Source organism: Fukomys damarensis, unplaced genomic scaffold (genome assembly GCF_012274545.1).
Source record: "Fukomys damarensis isolate Sample0158 unplaced genomic scaffold, DMR_v1.0_HiC HiC_scaffold_2, whole genome shotgun sequence".
Lineage (NCBI taxonomy): Eukaryota > Metazoa > Chordata > Mammalia > Rodentia > Bathyergidae > Fukomys > Fukomys damarensis.
In genome coordinates this window covers 2403959-2420752 of record NW_022900914.1, presented here as the reverse complement: position 1 = coordinate 2420752, position 16794 = coordinate 2403959, and the positions used below count along the sequence as shown (strand labels likewise).

At 45.9% G+C, this 16794-nt stretch overlaps 1 protein-coding gene across 1 annotated transcript in view; it reads left to right on the top strand.

The window, feature by feature from the left end:
- Window positions 1–16478: 16478 nt before the first annotated feature.
- Laptm4a (lysosomal protein transmembrane 4 alpha) overlaps window positions 16479–16794 on the top strand; it is an 18649-nt gene continuing 18333 nt past the window's right edge. Inside the window, exon 1 of the mRNA XM_010618027.3 lies at window positions 16479–16749. Coding sequence (XP_010616329.1) covers window positions 16639–16749 — 111 coding nt within the window. The 5' untranslated portion in view covers window positions 16479–16638. The remainder of the gene's footprint in view (window positions 16750–16794) is intronic.

Below are 16794 nucleotides of genomic sequence, written 5' to 3'. Positions count from 1 at the left end.
TTTTTTTTATGGAGTTCTTGATACTAGCAACAAAACTACCTCCCATAAGCAATTCGCAAGGATCAGCACAGAAAGTAAACTTTAAAAAGAAAGAAAGCTTAGAAAACGAGAAGACATGGAAGCAAGATGCAACCTCAGATTTCTAGCTTGCCCAATGCAAACCAAGGAGTCAGTAAGATGGAGCAATTCAAAAGCCACACACCTGAACTCTCTGAAATATAATAGAAATAACAAAGCAGATCAATGAGGCTCTAGAAAACAATCAAATTAGAATTTCTCAGATAACTAAAGAGATGATGATCATAATGAAGGACATGGTTAGTGCATCTGAGTAGATACATATAAAAAAATAGAAGTGCTTAGGGAAATGGTGCAAATCATGAATGCCCAACATAAGAAAGAAATGGAATCCATGAAACATTAAAACAGATGTAGGAGATTAAAAATTGCATGGAAAGTATATGCAGCAGAATCAACCAATGTGAGGACAGAGTATCAGACCTAGAAGACAAGTTTGTGGTTAGTGATCATGAAAAGAAAGATTTCTTAAAATAGCAAGGGACCATAAAAATCAATCCAACAGGTGTTAGATGATGCAAAGAAGAATAACATAAGATCAATTGGAGTCAATGAAGAAGCAGTAGATAGCACAAACAACATTAAAAAAAAAACCTGTTCACAGAAGTAGTGACAGAAAATTTCCCGAGTGTGGATATACAGATAACTGAGGCATATAGAGCTGTTAGAGAAAGGAAAGAAGACAGCTTTGTGAGTTACCTCAATCTGTGTTGGAGGTTGTTTTCTTTTATGGCTTGACATACTTCAGTCCAAACTCTCCTAGGCTTCTGGGTTTGTGTTGAGAATTCTGCTGTGATTCTGATGGGCTTTCCTTTATAGATGATTTATTTCTTTTTTCTAACAGTTTTCAATATTCTATCTTGTGTTGAATTTCTGGAATCTTGACTATAATATGTCTTGGTGTAGTTTTTTTTTTTTTTTTTTAATCATGGCTATTTGGAGCTCTATAAGCCTCACTTATCTGTATGTCAACTGCAAGTACCTTTCTTTGTGCTATCTACCCTATTGTTCTTTTTTCTTAACTGTAATTGTCTTTTTGTATCTATTATAGAAGTTAGAAAGAGAAATTTTTTTTCCAGTACCAGGGATCAAACTCAGGGCCTTGTGCTTGTGAGGCAGGTACGGTGCCTCTGAACTAAATCCCCAGCCCACTTAGAAAAAACATTTTAAAGAGGATTGGAAGGGCCCAGGATTTTCCATCTGATACAACATCATGAGTTACTGTAAAACAAACACGAGCCTTCTCATTCATTGCTGTTCTTGAGTAATATAAAAAGAAAAAGAAAGGAGAGAAAATTAGTGCCCTTTCATGCAGTTATCCATGTAACAAGCGCTCAGTGATTATCAGCTCTGTGGGAGGCTCCGAGCCAGAGTCCGACAGGGGTTCCTGCCCCCTGAACAGTCATACTAGGAGGCGGACGGGCGGGTACACAGCAGCACCACCAGTAACTATGGAGGCCGGCCTAGGGCACAGATGCTTCATTAGGGAGCACGGAGAGTGAGCTGCTCTGAGCTGAGAACTGCAGAGGGGAGACTGAGAGAGAAGGAGGTCCGGAAGAAGGAACCACAGGGGACAGGCTGGGGGAATGGCTGGACAGGAAGGAGCAGGGGCAGAGGACTATAGGAGCAGAACGAGAAGAGGAGGGATCCAGATGATGAAGGGGCTTGGAGGTCCTGGTGAGAGCTGGATTTGAATACAGGACACATCATGGTCTGCTTTTATTTTTAATGTCACCATTCTGTAAGGTGAATAATTCATCCTAGATTGCTTAGAGTTTTCTCAATTTTAGCAAACTGGGACAACTGGTCAACCTAAGTGTACAACAGGTATGAATCTTAGTCTACATTTAGGTTCTCAGGAAGCACCATTTTATTCCCAGTGGCTCAGCCTCATTCTGTCTTAAGCCCCCTCCTTCCTTTAAGGTCACTATTGAGACCCCTTCCCCTTTTAGGGTCACAAGAGAATCCCTATTTTATGCTTAGGGCAAGGGCCTCTAGTTGGCACAGTTACAATAAGTGCCCTGGTGATCCCAACCAGCAGGGTCTTGGTCCCTCAGTGAAACTCTGCTTCTGCTGCAGTGAAGCTCCCATCCTTGGATCCCTCGGCTGCCAACCCCTCCAGTATGGGCACCTCCAAGCCTGTTACCTGGAGGCTTGGGTGTTCTCATTCTCCAGGAGCCACAGAACTCTGCCCCTCCCCAGGCTGAGGGAATTTCAGCTCCGGCTCTGCTTCCGTGTCCAGGCTCGCTCTCCACCCGGCAGGGCACTCAGCAGGAAGTTACCTCTGAGTCAGACTTCTGCAAACGCAGACGTCGGAATGGCTGCTTTCTGTCAACCCCAAACGTGGGGTTATGAAGTCTGTCTCTCTGCTTGGAAAGTGATAAAAACCAAAGAAGGGAAAAATAGAGAGGGACCTTTTCTGCTACATGGAAAAACCAGAGACAAGCCAAGAAGCAGTTGCACACTCCAACTGGTAGAAGACTGAGGCATTTTTCTGCTACAAGCAAAAGCAGGGGCAGATCAGGAAGCAGTTGTGTACATGAGGTAACAGAAGATCACGGCTTGTATTGGAGACGTGACAATGGAGACGGAGAGAAGACACTCGCGGAATGCATTTGCAAGCGAACACATGCTGGTGGAGGTCGGAGACAGTCAAGGATTCTTCTGGCTTGAGTATGTGACATGAAGGATGTCCCTGCATTGCAGGCAGGGACATGCACCCACACACCAGACAGGAGTGGGGACTCTGCCAAGACATGGGATTGGGAACTCCATCTGGGGACTGTCTTGTGATGTTTTTCTCATGGAATCCATGGCTGGAACCACCCCAAAAGCTGTAGCAGGGGGTTTTCCACGAGGGAACTCCCCAAACCACGCTGAGATAGGGCCAGATGGGATGGCAAAGTCAGAAGCACTGATGCCACGAGCTCAGACCACAGCGTTCTGTCAGGGAGCTTGCTCACAGTGTGCTGCCGCTTGTCTGTGTGAGGGAGTAAGGAATTGTGGCTCAGAGCCAGGGGCCAGTTTATTTCAGTGTTCTGGGTAACAACCAAAACATCGTTATCGGTGCCTGGGATGTTCAAGGCGTCAGCCTGCTGGGAAAGTTCCACAGTTGGCTGGATCACAGGCGGTCAAGTCATTTGGATTCTCTGTTGTGAAACAGAAGCAGGGGCCACTGTGGGACCCTCACAGCCACCACTGGGAAGCGGCAGGGACACAACTCGGAAAGCAGGGCTGTGGTGTCTCACAACAAGTGAACGTATAAGTTGTACTTTTCTCACAACTACACAGACATGTCTAAGCCTCTGAAAGCAGTTCAGCAAGTAAATAAGAATTTAGTTTTAGTTCACGTTCTTAATAAAAGCTGTTACATCTTTAAAGACAGGTAGGCCAGTGAGACAAACTCATTTATTAACTTTTCGATTTCATATTATTGGGAGTCAGCGGCGGATTCTTTACTGGGTCCTGGACCATGATATTCAAGTTTCAGGGGAAAAAAAAAAAATCATGAAAGAACTCCCCCATCTCTCCAGAAAAGAAACTGCAAGAAGACAAACAGAAACCCGCAGGCCTCCTTCTAATGAGACCCGTAGAGTGATTAAGAGGCAGCTGGGCTTGGATTCTGCTCCCTGCTTTGGAAACAGCCATCAAAGCAAGGGCAGGCGGGCGGGTGGGGTGGAGGGCTCTGGAGTGTGGGGGAAGCTGGGGAAGCGGGGAAGGGGGGCAGCGACAGGAGCCTGGGAAAAGGACAGAGGCCTGGAAGGGTTGGGAATTATAGAGGATACCATTAACTGCTACCAGATGTGAGCCTGGACTTGCAACACATGCTGGGTTTTTTTTGGTTTTTTTTTTTTTTTTTTTTTTTTGAGCAAAGCCTTGTAGTGGAGTCAGAATTTAAATGAGCAGAGGCAGCAGAGGTTCTCATCCTCCATTGCAGGGGTTTCCTCCACAGGCTCCCTGAGAGGAGGAGGTCTCTACACAGATCTGCAAGCCCAGAAAGTCAGAGCAGGGTGTAGTCTGCAGCCAGAAAGAGGTTTCCTGGGTGAGGTTCAAGGCCTGGGGAATCTACGTCATCTTCCCCACCTCAGACCAGAAATGTCCGCAAAGCAGAAGTGCTGGTGAGGGCTCTGCTCCTCTGTGCCCCTGAGGCCCTCCCTACTCCCCAGAGCTCCAGGCCTGGCTTCCCAGGTCCACCCGCAGCGTAGGGCCGGGCTGCATCTTGGATCCTGCCCACTGCTCCGAGTGCCCTGCTGGCCGCCACCCTTCACATCCCCATAAGCCTTTGCTGCAGAGTGGCTGCCCACAGCCTGCAGCCATAGAAGGAGAGGCAGGGCACTGCTCCGAAAGTCTGGGATGGCAAGCCACGCGGTTTTAAAACTACGAAAGGGGTAGAGAGAAATAAAAAAAGCAAGTCTCCTTTCTTCCCTGCTCCCAGCCTCTCACTTCCGCACTTGAGAACAAACTCTTTTTTTTTTCCCATTGCAATATTTACTGCCATGACAATTGCACATATTATTATTTTTCAAAATTGTTGTAATGGCAGCATATTCTGCATGCTGTTCTATATCTGGCTTTTTTCACTTAATAATATATCTTGGAGGTATATCTCAGGATATGCGAGTCCAGAGTTGCCTTTTTCCTTAGAATGGATGCACAGAATTCCATTTGTGCCTAGGATGGCTAATTTTGCACCAATTTGGCAGGGCAACAAGATGCCTGGATTCTGTATTTGGTCAAACATTATTCTGGATATTTATGCGAGGTGTTTTGGGATGAGACTTACATTTATATCAGTAAACTTCGAGTAAGTAGATTGCCTTCCATAATGTGGATGGGCCAAATTCAATAATTTGAAGGCCAGAATAGAAAAACAAGTTAAGCTTCCTCAAGCATAGAGAATTCAGCCAGCAGGAAGCCTTTGGATTTGAACACAGTGTGGGCCAATCCACAGTCTGTAGCCTGAATGCTCTTGGATTGAAATGCAACCCCTTCCACAGTCTCCAGCCTATGGGCCTTCCCATCAGATTTTGGGCATCCCAAGCCTCACAAATTACACAAGACAAATACACACACACACACACACACACACACACACACAATTGGGATAATGCGCTTCAATAGAATTTCATTCATCACCGGGTATGATGGTGCATGCCTGTAAATCCCGGCACTTGGGAGGCTGGGGCAAGAGGACTGCCATGAGTTCAAGGCCAGCCTGAACTACTTAGTGAGACCTTGCCTTAAAACAAACAAAAAACTCCATTAATTGACATTTGGGCTTTGCATTTTTCTGCTATCGTGAACCATGCTGCAATGAATAACTTTGCATATACGTCACTACACACATTCTATGCACATTTTTCTAACCACTGTGGCTTTTTCTTCAGTATAAAGGAATTGAGAAATTCATCTCCATAAGCAACAGCTAGGTTGCTACAAATCTTATTCTGAATGTCGTTAGTCATTAGGGAAGTGTACATGGCAATAATAATGAACTCTCTTTTACACCCAGTAGAATGGCTAAAGTTGCAAAGGTTGGCTATTATTATGGTTTATATCTAAAATGTCCCCCAAAGCTTCATGCGCTCCCAGGTGGAACTTTTGGAAGTGACTGGATCATAGGTGTGTGCTACTAGATTAGCATACTTCTGTGTGTGGCTGAATGGATTTACTAAAGGTAAAAGGTCCACCCTGAGTATGAGTGGCATCAACCAATAGACCTGTAGCCTGAATGGAATAAAAAGGAAAAGAAAGGCTCACTGCTTGCTGCCTCCTGCCTGCCTTGCCATGGACAGTTTCTCCTCTGCCACGCTCCCCATCATGTCACCCTGCTTTGGATCCAGCAGTCTATGGACTGTGACCATTCCAAACTGTGAATTGAAATAAACCTTTCCTCCTTTAACTTATAGGTGTTGTGAATTTTGTCCGAGCAATGAGGAACTAACTAAGACAGCAATATTAAGTGTTGGTGAGGATGTGGAGTAACTGTAATTCATGTATCCTACTAAGGCGAGTATGAAACAGTATAACTATTTTGCATAAAAGTCTTTTTCATTTTCTTTTTCTTTTTTTTGGTACCAGAAACTGAACTCAGAACTTTGCACTTACCAGGCAGATGCGGCACCACTGAACTAAATCCCCAGCTTGCATAACAGTTTCTCAAAAAGATGAAAACAACCCTATGGTATGAACCAGCCATTCCATTTCTAGGTATTTATTTGTCCAAAAGCAATGAAAACAGATGTCTACACAAACTTTTGCACAAATTATTGCAGCACCTTATTTGTAATAGTCAAAAACTGGAAACAGTCAAGTGTCTATTATGGTCTGGGTCTGATGTCTCCCCAAACTTCATGAAGTCTTAGGTGGCTTTTTCAGAGGTGGCTGAATCTAGAGTGCGTGGTGCTGGGATTAAGGGCCTGTGATTACTAAACCAGCACACTGACTGGTTTGACACTGCTGTAATTCTGGTAGTTGGATAAGATAAAAGGTGCAAAGATGTGGTAGATGTTCCCTTGTTTTTGCTACTGTGTGGGCACCACATTTCTCCTTTGCGATGTCTTTCTGCCATGTGCCACTCTGCCTTGAAGCCAGCTGATTATGGATGGAAACTTCTACAAACTGTGAGCTAAATAAACCTTTCCCCCCTTAACTTTGGGTGCTGGGTATTTTGTCTCAGCAAGGAGAAAAAAGTAACTAAGACAGTGTCCATCAAATGGTAAACAGGCAAAGAAACTTTTTTTTTTTCCTTCACACAGTGCTACTCAACAAAACAAAAAAAGTCATCTACACATTCATGGAACAACAAAAATAAATCCCAGAGTAAAAAAGACCAGATTAAAAAATGTGTTTAAGTACTATATTACTGCATTTATATAAAATTCTGGAAAATTAAAATCAGTCTGTAGTGACAGAAAGCAAACACGGGATTGCCTGGGAACCAAGTGCAGAAGGAAAGAAACTCTAGGGTGTGAAGGATGTGTTCACTGTGCTGGCTGTGATGTTTATCTCATGGCTGTATACCTAGGTCAAAACCCATCAAACCATACACTTAAGATACATTCACTTTGCTGTATTTAGACTATATATCAACTACACATCTACAAAGCCATAAAATTCTTGAATATCAAAACTGAATAATAATCTTTACTTTTTGTAGTCAGTCTAGAAAAACCTTTATCCCCTCTCTGTAAATGAAGCCTCAGACAGATCACCCAGAATCTGTTACACAGGCAGAAAGACAAGAGAGAAAGCATGTTAATGTTTTCTTTCAAAATGACCTGGTTGCAAACTTGCAGTGTGCGCCCCTAACCTCCACTCTGCTCTTCAACCTCACCTCCCAGCACCCTCACTGTGCTGAACTGTCAGTTTCCCTAACACAGCTTCCATGAAGGACCGTGAAACCGGCCACAAAGTCTTCTCAATGGGAGCTTGCTGCCAGCCTTGAGGGCAGGAACCAAGGATATCGAGGGCCAGTGCCCTTCCCTAACCAGGGCTGAGCTCTCCTTGCTCGGGCTCAAACTGTGAAGGACATGACTCGGTACAAGGGTTCCAGCGAGATGCCAGCTGAGGGATCAGGCGCTTCTCACCACTTGGCCTCAGCAGATGCCCACCTGCCAGTCCCAGACAGGCCCTTGGCAGCTGCTCAAGCACAGGGCTGGACGCTGGGATAGGTGACAGAAAGCTCCTTTCTGAAGCAGTTGACACGTGTTGCTGTCAGCACAGGCCCGAGGCCAGAAGAAAAGGGTGCACCAGGCAGGAGGGGAAGCTGCACTCTGCAGGGCAGGATTGACTGGGTCTACAACACTCAACAGTCCACACTCCTTTGCGACTACACGCCAGGAAGGACCAGGCCTTTTGCACAGTCTTGCATTCACTATGGTCCAATGAGGCTGAATCACATGACCTGAAATTGTCTAGAAGCAGAAAATTCAGGGAAACGATATCCTCCATGCAACTTCCACTGACAGCCATTGCTCTGGGTGCCTCCCATTGCAGCCCACTCCCAGTTGTCCCAGGCCTAACAGAAGGGTCTGCTGGGCTTGTTATGCTTCTCTTAGTCTTCAGAGGATAATATCTGTGTTTTATGAACTAAATAAAAGAAGTTAACATCCTGCCCATTTCCTGCTCACGCAGCAGGGACAAATCCTAATACAACCTGAAGTGTTTTTTTTGGTTTTTTTAACTATAGCCCAGGTGATTGGCAAATCCATGTTTGTAGGGTAAAGGAAGATACTTAAAAGCTGATACCTTGAAAACAAAATGATGAAGGACTCTTCATGTACTCTTTGATTTTACTTGACCAAGAGTTCTTTATTCTCCTGATTTGCAGGCTTGCTGCAGATCACAGACACAGGGTCCCTCTGTCTCCCTTGGTTAAATTCGGCTATTTGTCTTGATTTTAGAGTTCAACAACTGCTGTAAGACTGAATGCTGAGGGTGGCAGAACACTTTGTTCTCATTAAGATATATTTAGATTCTACCACTGAAAATGTCATAGGAGGTAAACTCAATGAAGGGAATCCTAAGATCAAGCCTTGGTGAGGTATTGAAAATAAGCAAGTACAAAAGAGGTCAAGCAGGGTGCAGTGGCGCATACCTGTGATCCTAGCACTTGAGAGGCTGAGGCAGGAGGACTGCCATGAGTTCGAGGCCAACCTGGGCTACACAGTAAGTTCAAGGCCAGACTGAACTACACAGGTAGATCTTGTCTCAAAAAACAAAACTAAAGAAAAAAATGAAGATATAGCCCAGATGATGCAATTTAGCCCGACTCAACATATATTAAGCCCTTAGGAGAGCAATGATGAACCTTTTAGAGCTTTCAATGATGACAAACTGCCTAAGCCATTTGCAAAGCTTCCCTTGAGGTCTCACAGTTCCACCAGTGAGGCCACAGACACAGTCCCTGAGGGAGGAATCCAGTGACAGCCTCAGGAAGACCACTGCATCCGAGCAGGGTGAGCCCTTAAGACACCTCATCAATCCCTTCCTGTCTACTGAGGAGATCTGGCCAGCACCAATGAAATAACCAAGACCAGCTAAAAAGAAATGGAGATCTACCACCCACAGGAATGGAGAAAGGAATCAAAGACTGAGAGGATGCGGAGACAAGGAAGCCCTCAAACCTCAGACCTGGAGGGGACTCTGGGCTTTCCCAGTCCACTCACTGCAGTGATGGGGAAACCAAGGCACTAAGAGCGGGAGGGATGGGCTCAAGGCTTCTCTGAGTGTTGAAGGTGGAACTAAAACTGATCCCCAGCCCACGCCTCTTGGGACAGTGTGGGTCTTCCCTGGCCACCTGGGCCTCCTGCCTTCTCCCTCCTTGGGCTGGAGACAAAAGTTGACAAAATCTGTAGGAATATATGAGCTTTCTTATGTATTCTTGCTTGAGCTTTACTTGGCATTTTTCTAATAAGAATAAAGTTATAAGTAAAGCCAAGAAGCTGACTCCTGACACCATCAACAAAAGTAAATTCAAAGTGTTCCTGTGAAGCCCCAAATGCAAACAAGTGGCCCCCTGAATACCAATGGACCAGCATGGCATCAGTCACCATATGGAAAGGCTAGTGCTATGACTTCTACCAGGGTAGGGCCTTTCCGAGCTGGCTGGAGCACAGGGTGTGAATATGGTTGAGAGGGTGACATCTACATAGCCCTCTAGCTGTATCGGCACAGTTCTGGGTGTCGCTGGGTGGATTTACTGAAGAGGGAAGTCCCACTCCGGGTGTGGGTGGCATCAATCAATAGGCTTTTAGCTGGAATGGAGTAAAAAAGGACAAAAAGAAGTCTGCTTGCTGTGCTTCCTGACTACCCTGCCACGGACTGTTTCTCCTCTGTGATGCCCCTCTGCCATGCCACCCCTCCTTAGAGCAAACTATGGACTGAAACTTCTATAAACTGGGACCAAAAATAGACCTCTCCTGCTTTCACTTGTGGGTAACACGTATTTTGCCCCAGCGATAAGAAAGTAACTAAGACACTGGCAGTCACTGATGGCCATGCCAGTGGGAGAACTTATCAGGCAGCAGATACTCACAGGAAGCTCGGCAGGTTCCCTGAGGACAGGAAAATGAACAAGATATGACAAGGAAGACTGGTCAATGCTGGGCAGTGTGAGCCCTTGTGAACTCTCACAGCAGACCAGGCAGAAGTTCCTGCAAAGACAAAGCCCCACACCAAAGAGAACTGCTAGAAAGAGATTCCAATTGTACAGAACAGAGACATTAAGAATAAAAGAAATACAAAGTCCAATGGAAGAGGGAAATAGAGCCAGTGGAGGTACAAGATGACATTTTATTACCAAGTGTAATAATAGAGAAGAGAGAGCCCAAAGACATACTGGCAAAAATGCAAAAAAAAAAGATGCATGCAAGAGTATTCACTGCATTACTACTACTAATCTTGTGTGGAAATGAACCCAAAATCCTGCTAATAAGAGATTGACTTCACCCACAAATGTGCTTGCATATAACGGACTACTGTTCAATCATAGAAAGGAACAAGCAATATCTCTATTTCCTGTGATGGTGTAATTCTGGAACATATTGTTAACTGAGAAAAAAAGAAAGATGCCTAAAAGTGATGTGAACATGAGAACATATATATGCTTATACTAAAAATGTTTTAAATATTCACAGTTGGGCTGGGGATTTAGCTCAGTGGTTCTGGTGCCTGCCCTGCAAGCGCAAGAATCCAAGTTCAATTACCAGTACCAAAAAAAAAAAAAAAAAAATTCACAGTAACTATGAAGGAGGAAGGAACAGTGTAGAGGAGACAAAGATAAAACTTGGATGTTTTTGAATTTGCTTGGTTTTGTAAATTTTGGAAACATGTCAGTGTTTTATTCCATTAGACTAAAAAAATCAAAATTGAGATAAGTGGTTTTTAAAAGTTGAAGCAATCTTTGAAAGATAACCATTAAAATCTTAAATGTAAAAAAAAAGTTGAAGCAAGAGTTGTTATATCTAGATGATTTATATCTAGCTGCCCCCACCCCAGGCTCACGAAGTCACAGGTGAGGCTTTTGGGAGGTGATTAGATCATGGACATGCAATTAGTGCACTGATGAGTTTACAGTTAAATGGGTTGCTGGGAGGCAAAGTATGGTTGGGGTGGGGGTCACTGGGGGCGTGGCCTGTCCGTGTCTATCTCCCTCCTCCCTTTAATTGCTCTGTGCTCCCTGCCTGCCACGCCATGAGCTGTTTCTTAGCCATGCCACCCTGTCTTGGAGCCTGTGTCCTACAGACTGAAACCTGCATATCGTGAGCCAAAACAAACCTCTCTTCCTTAAGCTGTGCGTGTTGAGTATTTTGTTCTAGCAATGAAGAAAGCAATTAAGACAAAAATCAAAGAAGTGTAGCGATGTGCCCAGTCGATGAGATGACTGCAGAGAGGAATTACTTCCGGTTAGTTTAAAACTCAGTGATTTGACTCTGGAAGGCAAATCAAAAGCAGTCCTGCACTCTATTGCAGCAACAAGGGAGCTACTCGCACAGGTCCACAGGGCCCCTGGACGTATGGTGCATTGTGTCTCCATCCCTTAGAGATCCGTATGTTAAATACTAGCCCCCAGTACTGCGGAATGTAATCCTATTCAGAAATGAGGTCGCTGCCAATGTAATTATTGATGTTGAGGTCATTAGGATGGGCCCTACTCACATATAACTGGTGTTTTCATAAGAAGCAGAGATTTGGACACCTAGAGAACATGTGAAGACGAAGGCAGAGATGCTCCTACATTCCAGGGCCTGCTAAAGATGGTGGCCAAGCACGAGGAGGTAGAAAAAGGCTTGGGTCGGATGTCCCCTCACAGCCTGCAGGAGGAGTCAACCCTGCTGACACTTTGGAGACTTTGAGCTGACAAAATGATGAGACGGTAAATTTGCTGTTTAAATCAGCCTGATTCGTAGTATTTTGGTAGCAACAGTGAAACAATCAGTATGGCTTCTGAGCTTCACTGTGTAGTCAGTTTTTTGCTACTCTGATGTGTTTCCAGAGAGCCCTAGGTACCACGAGACCATTGCCGAGAAGCATGTACCTGCAGCCCGCAGGGACAGCCTCTCTTCAGGAGCCAGTCCCCATGCCTCTGCACTCCATCACTTCGCTTCCTCCTCCTCTGTGCCTCTCTTTAGGCTCAGCTGCATTTAGCAGCCACAATCATATATTGAAAGCTGTGGATTACATCTGCTCCTAAATGTGAAGGCTGAGTTTACGGTTTTGTTCACCCTTTCTGTCGCTTTTGTATGATTTAAAGAAGGAAAAGGAGATGCTGAAGTTGTGCCAGCACATTCATACCTGAAGTTCTTAACGTTAAGATTTAATTCCACGATTGTAAAGATTTCACCAAAGTGCACAGTGGGTACTTCTCCCAGGACAATCATTACACAGTACTTTTTATCTTCAAGGTAATTGGCAGACCCTTAGCAACTAATTCTTCCAATGCTCTGGAGCAATGGACAGTGGAAACTACACTTTTATGCCTCCTGTGGCATGGACAGCTGTAATCCCAGTATTCTGCAGGCTGTTGAGGCAGGAGGATCACTGTGAGTTCGAAGCTAGCCTGGGCTATGTAGTGAGTTCACTGCTGCCTGCATTACATAAGGAGACCCGGTCTCAAAAAAAAAAAAAAATCCGACTACAAGGAATAATCACTAATATCGGCAGATATGGGAGAATGAAATTGTGGTAGAAGATGTCAAGTCATGGTGGCCTGTGGTGTTCATTACAGTAGAGAAATGGAAGCTTAACTAGGAAGAATTCTTGTCCATACTACGGATGAAGAGACTGGAAGGCACACAAGAAGCTTCTTGTCCAAGCACATACCGAGTTGTCAATAGTGTGAACTGGAGTTAATGCAGAATTGTTTACAGAAAATTTCTCATAGAGAAATCCTATGAGAACTACTCTCCAAAGTGATGAGGAAGTTGGATATCAGAGGGTGATCCCTAGAAAGGGAGATGGTGAGGGTTAAAGAAAAAAAAGACAACAGAGATTTGTGTAATTTCAAAGTACTTGCAGGGGTGGGAGGTCAGTGCCTCAGAGTGGGCAAAGACAAAGACACTCTGAGTGGGCCACTATTTATTGGGTGCACATGATAACTGGAGGGAGCATCAGGTGACTTAGGGGGCAGGTGTGAGCCTATGCAGAAGAGGATCTTATGCTGAGGGTTAAAGAAAAAAAAGACAACAGAGATTTGTGTAATTTCAAAGTACTTGCAGGGGTGGGAGGTCAGTGCCTCAGAGTGGGCAAAGACAAAGACACTCTGAGTGGGCCACTATTTATTGGGTGCACATGATAACTGGAGGGAGCATCAGGTGACTTAGGGGGCAGGTGTGAGCCTATGCAGAAGAGGATCTTATGCTGATGGAGACCTCAGGTCGATGAGGATCTTGTGTTGATGAAGGCTGTAAGGAGAGCATTCTTACAATAGTAGGTGGGATGAGTTAAGTTGATAAGGAATTTGTCCCTCCCCAGGTGAAACCTTTCTACTCAGTTCTGAAAGACCCAGTATAACTTCAGCTGATGTACTCTTGCCCATTAGCATCACAGCATCACGAGACCGAGGTCTCTGTTGTGACCAGAGGTAAAAATGGAGTTATGTTTCCACCTGCCATAGCCAGCTCACAGGCAAGGTAACATTGAGCCTTAGACAGCTATAGCCATATTTGAATTATGAAATGGTTTTCCACCAAAATGATGTAGACTGGGTCCTGACAGTTGCTATGGACTTGATAGCATATGGAAGTGCAGCTGTACTGGCCCTGTGCTCCTCCCACCTGCTGGCTGCCTCCTGTGAGCCAGCAGCCCAACCGAAAGAGGTGGCCCCGCCACCTATAGGGGCTCCGCTGCTGAGGACCCCACTGCCAGGTCTGATGGCACCCAGTGTAGCTGCCGGGCACACGAGGTCAGTCTCCGGGCCGGGGTGGAGAGCTCATGCTGAGTCACGGGCACCTGACATCACTTGTCAAAAGCCACAGGGAGGCCAGCCAGGGCCACTCCTGCAGCAGTTCTGTGGCCTTTCCTTTCTTGAGATAAAATATTTTTGCAGGATTCCCTGAACCAGGGTGATATTGAGCTCTGCCAGAATTTCAGTGAGGTGCTAATACAGGGTATTCATGTGGATGGATTACTCTAGTCAAGAAGTTCATGCTAGGACTAGGGTGTTTCCCAGTAAAGCACCTTGTGCAGCATGGAAGCTTAGGTTCGAGTCCTAGCTCCACAGAAAGTTCACCTTAAGGAAATGGAAAATTGGTTCTCATGACCAAGTTGCTTTTGTATAAAAATGTAATTAATAAAGTCTAAAAGAGCAGTCATCACTTACACCTGTCCTCCATTCTTGGTTGTTTGTTGTAGTTTGGTTTGGCTCATTGTTTTACCAGGGCTATAACGCAGGCTTACCCTACCACTGAGTCACACTGGTGACTCTTTCACTCATTCATTCACGTAGCCTCAGCTCAGTTCATCAGTCTATCAGAGGTCAGCTGAACTGACTGAAACTTGAAGAAATGCTCAGTTTATCCATTATGAGATTTTAAAAAATTTGTTTAATACCTTTACATTTTGTGGTGGTTTATTACCCAACAAGAGCTGACTGATACAATGCTGTCTTTTTTCCTTCTAGAATATACATAGTTCCTATTTTTAAACAGTAGATTTACTGGCTATGCTTTCATTAGTCAACCGTGGACATTATCTACTGGTTTCCAGTATGCTAGATGAAGATTTATCACTTTTGCCCAGTCTTAGTACAGGTAGCACAGCTGGGGCTGGCAGCCCCCTCCCCTCCACCCACTTGGATTTGGGCATCACCCCAGAGCTAATTCTCCTATTGGCCTGAGAGCAGCAGAAAAATAAAGACCCTGGATATCTCTGCAGCTCTAGACCAGAGCACATTCCTGTTAGATCTTGTTGCCTGACCTTCAGTAACCCTTTCCCTACTAGAACCTTGTTAAAGGTTCATGCTTATGGACGGCATCTCAAGTATATAATTTAATCACAGTGACCTCTGGGACAGGCCTGAAAGCTAGAAGCCCCTGGGACGACTCAGCACTCTGTAAATCAATCCTATCTTACCCACAGACCCCGTGAGAAGCACCTGGGCTAGGGCGCACATCTTTTAAAGTCCAACAGGCTTATGCGTGAGCTGTGTTGTGCTTTTTATTTCCCTGTTGCCCAGACACCACTTTTCTGTTTGGACCTGCCCTGACCAGATCTTTCCGTTATCTTCAGCAAACGCAGGCGCCTTTTCTTTTACCATTAACTGTACGTACACTTGCAATTCTTTGCTCGTCATCAACGAGAGCATGGAATCTGTCAGCTCTCCCACAAGTATCAATCCTCTCCCCTTTCGTCCTCCTAGAATATACCTCAATATTCAGGGTTTACTTGATTATGCCTGCACAATTATTTTCCACAGCCGCACATTGTTCAAGGTAAAGTCACAAGTCTCGGGATGAATGTAAAATGAACACATGTCAAATTAATGAGGGATCCAGACGATGTCAGAACTGGCTCCGAGAACTGAAGCCCCCACCTACACTGTTAAGTCACGATGAGAAATGAAGGTACACATTGACGCAAGCGGCTTTTTACCAAGCAAGGGCGAGACTCGACACGAAGTCCAAAGAACAAAGATGTACGGGGTACCCCAGACAAAGGTGGGGAGCCCCAGGAAGTCAGAATGGGGTGTCCCAGAGGATGGCTGGTTTTCGCCGGACACCCAGTAAGCTTTTGATCCGTGGCAATGGGTTTCACAATCTTCCCTTCCAAATTGTGTGTGTAAAAACGCAGCGGCTAAGGAGCTCTTCACTTTTTCCTTTCGTTTTCTTTCATCTTTTTGCCGCTGGCAGGGTTGGGAGGTATTTCTTTGCTCCAAGTAAGCCGACTTCAGAAGAGGGCAGAAACCCAAGCCCGGCCCGCCCGAGGCCCGCATTTCCCGCGCTGCCGGAAGGACCGCTCCCGGGCTTGGCCCCGCCCCCTCCCTGCCGGGCCAACAATAGATCTGCTCGCGAGGGTCTCGTGACCAGCCCGGGCCTGTGACGAAGACAACGTGGCAAAGAATGTTCGGAATAGCCCTGCGTGCCCGCTTTGTGCCATCCACTCCATCTTGTTTCTCTTTTCCTCCATGAAATGCCTGTTTCCTGCTTGCTCCACCTCGATGATGGTAATCTACCTGGCTGCCCTCGACCCAAACTATTCCGTGGGGCCGGCCCTTGCCATCACTCCCGACCACCGCGGAGACGACTTGCACTTCTGATTGGGCACGCTATCTTGTCAATCTCCAGGTTTCTCCAATCAGGAGCCGGGTCTAGCCAGATCCCCACTCCCCATTGGCCTATGTATGACGGAAGTTGGATGCAGAACGAACAGGCCAAATCGCGCGAGAGCGGCCCTTAGCGTTCAGTGCGCAGGCGCCGAGGAGCTGGCAGGGTACTGGATAGGAGGCGGTTTAGAGACGCATACTCTGGACTCGGAGGCTGGAACTCAGCAGTCTGCTTCTGACCGCTGGGCGGCAAATTCGTCAGGGGCCTGGCCAAGATCGAGCCTGCGAGATTCCCGATGGTGTCCATGACTTTCAAGCGGAGCCGCAGCGACCGCTTCTACAGCACCCGGTGCTGCGGCTGCTGCCATGTCCGCACCGGGACTATCATCCTGGGGACCTGGTACATGGTGAGGCGCGGCCGGCCGCGGAGTGCGCATGTGCGGCGCGGGGGC